The following is a 10,244-nucleotide window of genomic DNA, read 5'->3' as shown; positions in this document are numbered from 1 at the left end:
ATGGCAAATGGTGCTGTGAAACTAGGATTTATTCAGAGTAGAGCCACTGAAATTAAGGAACACGACTTGGGGCCCTTAAATTTCAGTAGATTAATTTGCATGTGTAGATTAATTTACCACCCTTGCAAAAGGGGGGAGGGAATAGGATGAGATGCAAGTAGAACAGTCTTTTTTCAAAGCTTAAAAGGAGTTAGCAGGAGTTACTGCATGGGGGGTGTATTAAACCCTCCCCATATATTGTGCTAGTATTAGTCCAATAAATGGGAAGCCTGGCATTTTTAAAGAGGGCACTGCTAAACTTGCCTGCCTTTACTTTGCTATGCTCAGGGACGAGCCTGTTTTGGATACTGGATTCTGCAGAATGGGGGACTTCTTGCCGCAGGGCCTTTTCCAGAAGTTTTTGATAAGACAGAGTACGCAGTTGAAGTAGCCCAGATCAGAGTCCATTTCTCCTGTCAATATTCCATCCTCGTAGACTTAAGTTCTCAAATTGCAGTGGATGATGTCATAGCAACTGCTTTACAAGAAGCCAGATTTGAAATTGAAACCATCAACTACACCTGTTATGAGAGTTGTAGCCACTCTGGTTCACGTGCTTTTTCAATATGACATCATAGCTGCATTTTTTTTAAAAAAAGTAAGCTAGTGGGGCAAAGGGGAGACCGCTCTGGAGCTCCTGCCACCTGCTATTTCGGGGAGGGGTGCACCTGGCCCCCTGCATAACCCATTTGGCCCCAAGTTTGAAAGCATCTTAGCCACAGACCTGCAAACACTAGCTTTTGTAAGCTGGCAAAAGCTCATCTGTTTCATCTAAAACAAAACCCTTGACATGTCCTGACCTACAACAAGAGAACATTTATTTTTTTGTAGCATGCCTTTCCCGCTCTCCACTGATTCAGTCCAGGTGTGAAATAACACCCTCCAAACTTGCATGCCATAACCCGGATTCATTTAAGAAAAGGGGACAATGCAGCTGTATGCCTACGTAAGAAAAATGTTTTAATCATAATTCTTCTACTTGGGTTAATACCTCTCAATTGCAGGACATTTTAGAACAAAAAGACACTGATTGTACTTGAGAATCAGTCTAACAGCAGTCAATAAACTGTTTAACCGCAGAGATTTCTGGCACTTAGTGGTACAGTAAGACATTAACAGATATTAGATGTGTCTAAGATCAGCATTTTGTTCTTCACATTGTCAAGAGCAGGGGATGCTTCTAACTGGAGCAGCTTTTCCTAAATCATTTTTGACCAACGCCTCCTGAATTACTGTTGCACCGAGTTGAACTGCGGTGGAAGTTTTCTTCAGGCTTCTTGAAACTTCAGGACACTTCGGATGCTGCAAGAGTTAAAGCAAAGAGCTGAGATCATGAATTTGATTTGTGCTGTCAAACTTGATTTGATCTTATTTAAGAAAACTGGCACGGTATCATGCAGCCTTCTGCAACATGGTGCCACCATTGGTCACACTGATCCTATGGGCAAGGCTTTGAGTAGGAGAGACGCTATTCACTCCTGATGATCATGGGGGCACTGGGGCAGCCACTACAACAAAACATCACAGGGTTGTTTTGAGGAAAAGAAGACTATGTTGGCAGGATAAAGGGAGAGAGAAACTTGCCAAGGAAAAAGAGAGAAATCTTTCTCAATGGTTGCTGTTACAATAAATATGCACCCTCCTGTCCCAAAAAACATACAATTTAGGTAACTAAAAGGTAACTTCTGAGTCGACATATATGAGATTGTGCTGTCAGTGATGTTGTCATTCTAAAATCTGTCCCAGCACACAATATATAAAAAGTAAACTTGTTGACAAACAGCAGACAGTACCTACCTCTTTCCAGCATGCATGAGTTCAAAGGCCTCATTAATTTTGTTAAACGGTAAAGTGTGAGTCACAAATTCATCCACTTTTATCTTTTTGGACATGTATTCTGCTACCAGCTTCGGAACACTCTCTACACTCTTCCAACCTGTTAGAAAATGAAATTATTGTGTACCAAATGTGATGTGACACAGCAAGATGGATGAAGGAGCATTACAACAGTAGTATCTGTGCCAGACAAGGAAATCTTAATGATGCAAGCCTGAAAGAAAACTCCTCTCTCTCTCTCTCTCAGTCTCTCTCTCTCTCTCTCTAAGCTAGAAAGGGAGAGTTGTCTCTTGGCTATCCTTGGCATGCTATATTACTGCATTTGTAATGTGGCTGCAGCAGCAGTAAGAAACCTGGAGCCTTCCAGATGTTGCTGGCATGGCCAATGGTCAAGAAAGACTGGAGTTGCAGTGCAGCAAAATCTGGAAGACCACAGGTTCAGCACCCTATGGTGCAGCCTTGGGATTGTCCGTGCACAATACTGAACTGACTACCTGAAAGTTGCAGGGCAGTAATAAGCAACTTGCGTTAAAATCGCAGTAGACAGAGGAATGCTCTCATGTAAGAGCCAGATGTTCGGCTTTCAAGGCAAAGTTTGCAAACCAGAACACCTACTTCCGGGTTTGCAACGTTTGAGTTCCAAGTTGTTCGTGAACTAAGCTCTTCGAAAACCAAGGTACAACTGTATGTATAACTTAAAGATACCCTTTACTAGTGAAGATAATCATCCAGAAGATACTTAGGAACGTATTGCATTAAGAAAAATTGTGGAATCTCCTCTAGGCTTTTTCTAAGTAAAAAGTCTACATGGGCAAGTGCAATGTATGCTTTTAGAAACGGGATATCCTGTTTTGGATTGGAGTATAAGACTGGAACACATGTCTCTTGCAATTTTGATATCCTCTCTTAATGTCCTGATGTATACATGGAAGGGTTATGCCACAAGTTTGCTAGCCTTTTAACTTTCATGGGATTCATTAACAGTTGTCCATTTCCTGTGCAGAAATGCACACATGCACAAGAACATATTGTGACTGCCCTATGTAAGACAGGTTCATCAGCACCCCAGCAAAGTTATACCTCCAAAGGCAGTCCCTTTCCATGTTCGTCCAGTGACTAGCTGGAATGGACGGGTGGCAATTTCTTGACCGGAAGCAGCAACACCAACTATGACACTCACTCCCCAACCTTTGTGGCATGCTTCCAAGGCTGCTCTCTGTGGGACATGAAAGAAAGAAGGAGCAAGGGATACAAACAAAAGAAGTGGATAGGTGGAAGAGAAGCATTGTTCAGTAGCAGAGCACATGCAGACAATCCCAGGTTCAATCCTAGCATCTTCAGGTAGCAGGAGATGGGAAAGAGCTGCTGCCAAGGTAAACAATGCAGAGCTTGATGGACCAGTGGTCTGACTTGGGATAAGGCAACTTCTGGGTGACGCTGTGGGTTAAACCACAGAGCCTAGGACTTGCCGATCAGAAGGTCGGCGGTTCGAATCCCCGCAACAGGGTGAGCTCCCGTTGCTCGGTCCCAGCTCCTGCCAACCTAGCAGTTCGAAAGCACGTCAAAGTGCAAGTAGATAAATAGGTACCGCTCTGGCGGGAAGGTAAACGGCGTTTCTGTGCTCTGCTCTGGTTCACCAGAAGCGCCTTAGTCATGCTGGCCACATGATCCGGAAGCTGTAAGCTGGCTCCCTCGTCCAATAAAGCGAGACGAGTGCCGCGACCCCAGAATCGGCCATGACTGGACCTAATGGTCAGGGGTCCCTTTACCTTTAATGTTCCTGGAGAGATGCTCCAGGAAACAGTGTATTTAGAAGGAATGATTGGTAGGCTGCTCAAGAGATCACCAGTTGCAAATATTTAGAGATGCAAATCCAGAACTGGCTATGGATATTGGCTATGGCATCTAAATGCAACCTTCATGGCTGCAGATCAGCACAGAGTACTGGCAGAGGCTTCCCAGTTCTGGAGATGGCGTTGATGGATGCTGGTCTGATTAGACAAAACAGGCCTTCACCAGACATTTCTGATGACTTTCATTATGCCCTGGCTCTCATCCATGCCCCCACCCTTGCCACATTCCAGGCTCCGCTCACCCTAGGGTGCTGCCTATGGACAGACACACTTACCATGACACCAACGTTACCGATGCACTCAAATGAGTAATCTACTCCTCCATCCGTCAACTCCACCAGGACCTCCTGAATGGGCTTCTCGAAGTCCTTGGGGCTGATGCACTCTGTGGCCCCAAATTCCTTGGCTTTTGCAAATTTGTCCTTGTTGAGGTCAATCCCGATGATCCGGGATGCACCTGCCACCTTGCAGCCCATGATTACTGCTAGCCCAACTCCACCCAAGCCAAAGACAGCACAAGTAGAGCCAGGCTCCACCTGAAAGAAAGAGCACTCACTTGAAGGAGAACAGTTCTTAACACCGAAAAAATAACAGCTCTATCTGCTGCAATAAACCAGCCTCTGGCAAATGGCTCGTTGAGCTGAGTTAAGTCTGCTCTTAGAATTAACAGCCATCCTACTTTGAACTAGTAACACAAGCTAAAATCATTGCTTGCTGTCGCTGCCCATCTCAGATAAGGAAGACACATGTCAGATAGTTAACTCTTTATTGGCTAGAGAAATACAGCAGCTTCCCCAGAGCTCTGGATACACATTCTCACACACTTGTAGCCTCTAAGCAGCAGTCCACAGGTCTGAGCCGTATGGAGCAGCTGCAGCAACAGTGGGGCCTCTCCTCCAGCTTATATACCCTCCTCTTGACGGATTGCATACCCACAATCTGAGACTTCTTCTGCATGGAAGTCACTGCTGCTCTTCCCTTTTCAAGCCCCTCCTGGTTCTAGGGGACAGCAGGGTGGGAGAAGGTGGGGAGTCTACTGACCTGTCCTTCATCTGAGCTGTACCTTCTTCCCACACGCCTGCCTTCGCCTTGAACTGCCCCGACTCCCCCTGGCTTCTGCCTTGTGGACTGTGCCAAACCCCATAAATCACTGGTCCACTCTCCTGGGTCACTCCCCAGCCCCCTGCCCTGCCCCTGCCACACACTCTTCAGAGCCCTGCCAGTCCATGACACTGGCTCTTCTAACTCACTGGTTGGATCTCCAGCCCCACGGGCTTAATTAGGCATGCAAGGTCTTTTTCGTCAAGCCATACTTAATGCCAGGGTGGTGGGTTTGAGCCCCACATTGGGCAAAAGGTTCCTGTTGGACTAGGTGACCCTCATGGTCCTTTCCAACTTTACAATTGTATGATTCTATACCCACCAGCTGTCAGATGTGGGGTAAGTAAAGACGTCAAAGGGCCGAAAGGGGGCATGCTGACACAGCCAATTAACTGCCCTGTGCACGGTGCTTTGCAAGCCCTGGTGGTCAGCTGATCAGACCCAACTCACAATTGCAAGCAAATGTTACTAACAGTGGTCTCTGCCAAACTGGTGCAAGTGAGCAGATGAAGGCTAAAACCCTTTTCCTCCCCAATGAAGTCTCCCAAGGGGGCGGGGGGGGGGGAATTAGGTTTAAGGGAAGGTTCTGCCACTTAATTTGTTTTATGAGCTGTTTGCACTGCAAGGAGTGGCAGAAGCAGCAATGGCATGGAGGTGAAAGGCAGTTCATCAGCACCCCAGCAAAGTTATACCGTACCTCCAAAGATTTAACTTAACTCCTGTTTAAGCAAGCTGTGCTTCTAACTTTCAGGACAGGGATGTGGAGCCACAGCTCGGGTATGGAGGGGGGGCGGGAGGGCTGTAACTTCCTGTACTATATTTTCTCTGTTGTGTGTGGATTATATGGCTGGGAGTGGCGGCCGAGACCATATAACACAGGTCCTGAAAGATCTTCATAGGCTCCCAGTACGTTTCCGAGCACAATTCAAAGTGTTGGTGCTGACCTTTAAAGCCCTAAACAGCCTCGGTCCAGTATACCTGAAGGAGCGTCTTCACCCCCATCACCCAGCCCGGACACTGAGGTCCAGCGCTGAGGGCCTTCTGGCGGTTTCCTTGCTGCGAGAAGTGAGGTTACAGGGAACCAGGCAGAGGGCCTTCTTGGTAGTGGCACCTGCCCTGTGGAATGCCCTCCCAGCAAATGTCAAGGCAATAAACAACTATTTTACTTTTAAAAGACAACTGAAGGTGGCCCTGTTTAGGGAAGTTTTTAATGTCTGATGCTGTATTGTTTTTGATATTCAGTTGGAAGCCGCCCAGAGTGGCTGGGGAAACCCAGCCAGATGGGCAGGGTATAAATAATAAATTATTATTATTATTATTATATAACGCTACTCTGTGCTCAAGAGTCAGAAAAAAATCAACAGGAAGTCAGGGACCCCAACCTTTGCAGTGTTCAAGGCTGCTCCATAGCCTGTAGAAACCCCACATCCCAGCAAGCAGACTTTGTCCAAGGGAGCAGAAGCATCTATTTTCGCCAGAGAAATGTCTGCAACCACAGTGTACTCAGAGAAAGTGCTTGTCCCCATGAAGTGGAGAACCTGTTTTCCTTTACACGTGAACCTACTGGTACCATCGGGCATCACTCCTTTTCCTTGGGTGACTCTGCAGAATAAAATCAGAACAGACATGTTGTTTAGAGAGCACGTATGGTCACACCAAAAAGCAACAGGCCCATCAGAAAAAAAAAATCGTATTGGGGCCATACCTTTATTAAGCCAACCAGAATATAGTTTAGGGTGCTTTACAAGACTTGACAATCAGCTGATCGCTGCTGCTTTATGGTGCCTGCAGACTCTCTTGGCTGAGCCAGGTCTTTTCAATGCCACATGTGGCATCACATGTAAAGCAGGTGGGTGTGGTTTGGCCAAAATGGCCTTGCAGGCCAAATGGGGAGATCTGCCACACCTTATTACGTTTCTGCCTATGTGCCAGAGAAATTGAGAAAGGGATACAGTCTCTGTCATTCTACACAAAGCAAGAGACTTCTCCAGATGCCAAGCTCTCTGCAAAGCTCAAAGAATTTGGAAAGAATTTGCGAAGCTTAAATAATTTGCACTTTGTTCTGGGCAACTGGGAGCTGGCGATCACATAGAAATTAGTGTGTGCTTTTGGCCATCTGGCTGTTGCATTTGTGAACCCCTGGCACTGAAGTCCGTGCTCTGTATGACAAAGGAAAAGATGGGGGAGGGGGAAGAAGGGGAGAAAAGGACCAACCTTATTTTCTGGCAGAGATTAGTTTTAGGGTTTAAACAAAACTTGCATTCTCCACATTGTGGGATGTACAAAGGGATTACTGTGTCTCCTGGAAAATACAAAGAGTTGGTTTTTTATTTTTTTAAAAATGTTTCCAATACTGTTAACTGATAAAAAGCACAGTGTGTTAAAACTAGATGTTCCATTAGAGCATGACATACTAATACTTTTATACAAGTGGCATGTTTTGTACTCCCAAATTGTTCCAAGGCAACTTCAGATGCAAAGCAATGGAAATATTTCTGCTGAAGGGCTGGCCGAACTACGATGAGCATTAGGGTCCTTGCATCTTAAGCAGAATCCCCTTACCTGGTTTGAATTTGGTCACTCCTTCCCCAACACTCTCCACAATCCCTGCTCCTTCATGACCCAGGATAACAGGAAAACTCCCTTCAGGGTCAGCACCACTTAGAGTATAGGCATCCGTGTGACAAACAGCAGTGGCAATGATCTACAAAGTCATGAAGAACAATCAGATTCAGCAGGTTATTCGTCAGGCATTGTGTTTTCAGGGTACTGGAGTTGTAGGGCAACTGAGGGAGAGGCGGCAGGCGGACTGCAGGCAAGTACTGCGCCGCCCGAAATGGCAGCGTGGGTCTTGCGCCTGTGCTTCCCCCTCAACCGCCCTACAGTGGTGAACTGCATGGAAGCTCCCTACCCACCAGGGTGCCCAAGCAGCTAGCTATGCCTCTGGGTCAAATATCCAAGTCCCTAATGGTTTAGGGCAAGCAATGTAGCAACTATTTCATTACCTTGATACGAACTTCATGAGCTTTAGGTGGTCCAACTTCCACCTCCTCAATGGACAGTGGTTTACCCGCTTCCCAGGCAACAGCTGCCTTGCATTTGATAACCTAAATAAGAAATAGAAAGAGTGCCCTATGACATTGCACAGCAAGCTTGTACAATGAGCTTCCTTCCTTAAAGGCTGAAATCACACACTACAGATGCTTCGGAGATGACACCCTGTCAGAACTGGGGGAGCTCAAACTGGACCTTTGTTGGTTAACAGATTGTCAACCAGCTCTGAGAGCTGGTTGTGTAGGTATTGGTTTTTGTGTAGGTATTTGTTTACTTGCATCATTTACAGGCTGCCCCATGGCTAAAAAAGTTATCTCAGTGGCTCACATGAAAAGAAAATCAGTTTAAAAATGCGAGCGCAAAAGCTATGGTCTATGAAAGGTCAAACAATTCTAGCATCTGTAGAACCTGAGAGATGAGGCAAAATATACAGGCACAGTTCCTTTCATTTCCATGAAGCAATAGGCCTTCCATTTTTTACCTTGTTTCTCTCGCCCATCCCAGGAAAAATTCCTGCAAATACCCAGGCAAATAGAGGTGCTGAGAAGGTCTACCTCCTCAATATGTTTGAACAATAAGTGAAAACTACATCAAGTTACTAACCCAATAGAAATCAACTCCATGTAACTTGGTGATTATTGAACGTAATCCTGTTTGCTACAAATGGAAGTGGTTGGTACAGTTTATCACCTACAGCAGATGGCAACTACATACTGGGCAAGTATTATGGGGCAACCTATTGGTTTTTCTTAATATAATGCAATTCAATTATTAGCATTTGTTACTAAAAATGTAAAGATAAAACTGATAATGGCTCCTATTATTAGTGTGCCCAAATCCTCTATGCAAAATAGCGACAGATATACAAAACTCCCAGTGTCACTGAAAAGAAACACATGCTATTTGACCAGCGCTGCATGGCTGCAATGTCCTAATTGACCAATTAAGAGTGCAAGAAAAGAAAATGAACTTGTTATACAACTTGTTCATTCAGTGACAACCTCTTACTAAGCACAAACACTACTGCCATGGATGTTTTAACTTGTTTTTATTGTATATCCATATTGTACACTTTTGTAATAGAAAAAGTAAGTAAAAACTGTAGCAGTAGTGTTCCTGCTTAAAATAAGGTTAATGTGTGTGTATGCCAAGGGACGAGTCACAGAAAATTTAACCAGCCCTAAAACTGGTTAATTTCTCACAGAGCAAAGTTCACAAAGATCATATGCCAAGTAAAATATTTGCATTCTTCAATTTCCCCTTCAGTTAGGGAATTTCAACTTTAAGAGTGAAATATGGAAAAGGTATTAGTAAATGATTTACATATTCCGCATAAAAGGGTTTTGGAAATAACAGTCAAAATGAAGTTTTTATAGGAGGTACTAGTTAGATTCTGGTACAGTGGTACCTCAGGTTAAGTACTTAATTCGTTCCGGAGGTCCGTTCTTAACCTGAAACTGTTCTTAACCTGAAGCACCACTTTAGCTAATGGGGCCTCCTGCTGCCGGAGCATGATTTCTGTTCTTATCCTGAAGCAAAGTTCTTAACCTGAAGCACCATTTCTGGCTTAGTGGAGTGTGTGACCTGAAGCATATGTAACCTGAAGCGTATGTAACCCGAGGCACCACTGTATATTATATGTGTAGCGTAAGAGCAACGCAAACACTAGTTTTATAATTTATGTAGGCTAAAGGAATCCGGACAATAGTATGGGCCGCCGCCGGAGCCCTAGCGGTTAATCTGTGCCAGTCCGCTTTCCCCTGCGTTTTTGTCCCATTTTGACGAATTTCCCTGGGGCGCACCTCTGCATGTTTACCCCCGAGAGCAAGGGCCGTTGACTTAAGTGGAGCTTACTTCCGAGTAAAGTGCGCACTGGGGCGCGACCTCCGAGCTGGTGCCTTTCTGCCGGCGCCTCGTCGGAAGCAACGAAAACGCAAAGGGCGCCCGGGAGCCTAGCTACGCCTCTGCTCGCCCGTTGCAAAAGGCTCTCCCCCCCAGACCCCTAAATTGACCCCGACTCGGAAACTTTCCAAGTTCAGACGTGGGCTTGCAATCCTGCGCGCTTCCCTGGGAGGAAGCCCCACCGAGCGCAGACGACGAAGCACGCTCGGCCTGCAAGAGAAAGAGCAGCGGCGCTCCTTTGCACCCGCAGGAGGGGAAAGGGGCCCGCGCTGCTCCCCCGGGGAATGTTCGACGGCTCCAACTTACCCCGCTCGCCATCAGCCGCGCTGTTCCACCGCCTGCAAGTGCCCCTTTCTCGCCGTCCGCGAAGCAGCTGCCGAGCGACTTGGGGGCATGCGCGCTCCTTCGAGAGCCGCCCTCCAAGCAGGGGCGGGCCGAGGAAATAGGGCGCTGCTCCCT

The 10,244-nt window shown here is 46.2% G+C and overlaps 1 protein-coding gene across 1 annotated transcript; it reads right to left on the bottom strand.

The window, feature by feature from the left end:
* Positions 1 to 978: 978 nt before the first annotated feature.
* On the bottom strand, positions 979 to 10,235 carry LOC128421339 (alcohol dehydrogenase class-3). The gene is made up of 9 exons (XM_053404007.1): positions 10,092 to 10,235; positions 7,835 to 7,936; positions 7,392 to 7,533; positions 7,044 to 7,131; positions 6,212 to 6,431; positions 4,004 to 4,264; positions 2,956 to 3,091; positions 1,837 to 1,975; positions 979 to 1,341 (listed from the first exon to the last, which is right to left on the bottom strand). Exons 1-9 carry the CDS (start codon positions 10,101 to 10,103, stop codon positions 1,308 to 1,310), a joined length of 1,134 nt encoding a protein of 377 aa, XP_053259982.1. The 5' UTR covers positions 10,104 to 10,235; the 3' UTR covers positions 979 to 1,307.
* Between the last annotated feature and the right edge of the window lie 9 nt (positions 10,236 to 10,244).

Source organism: Podarcis raffonei, chromosome 9, assembly GCF_027172205.1.
Source record: "Podarcis raffonei isolate rPodRaf1 chromosome 9, rPodRaf1.pri, whole genome shotgun sequence".
In the NCBI taxonomy this organism is placed as follows: Eukaryota; Metazoa; Chordata; class Lepidosauria; order Squamata; family Lacertidae; genus Podarcis; species Podarcis raffonei.
The sequence above is the reverse complement of the archived record's forward strand: the minus strand, read 5'-3'. Positions and strand labels throughout refer to the sequence as shown.

Bases quoted from the DNA above. Each gene is read 5' to 3' on its own strand.
- LOC128421339 (XM_053404007.1), bottom strand. The intron at 7,534-7,834 runs GTAATGAAATAG...ATGACTTTGTAG, and splicing joins CTCATGAAGTTCGTATCAAG to ATCATTGCCACTGCTGTTTG. The intron at 4,265-6,211 runs GTTGGGGTCCCT...TCTTTCTTTCAG, and splicing joins CAGCCTTGAACACTGCAAAG to GTGGAGCCTGGCTCTACTTG.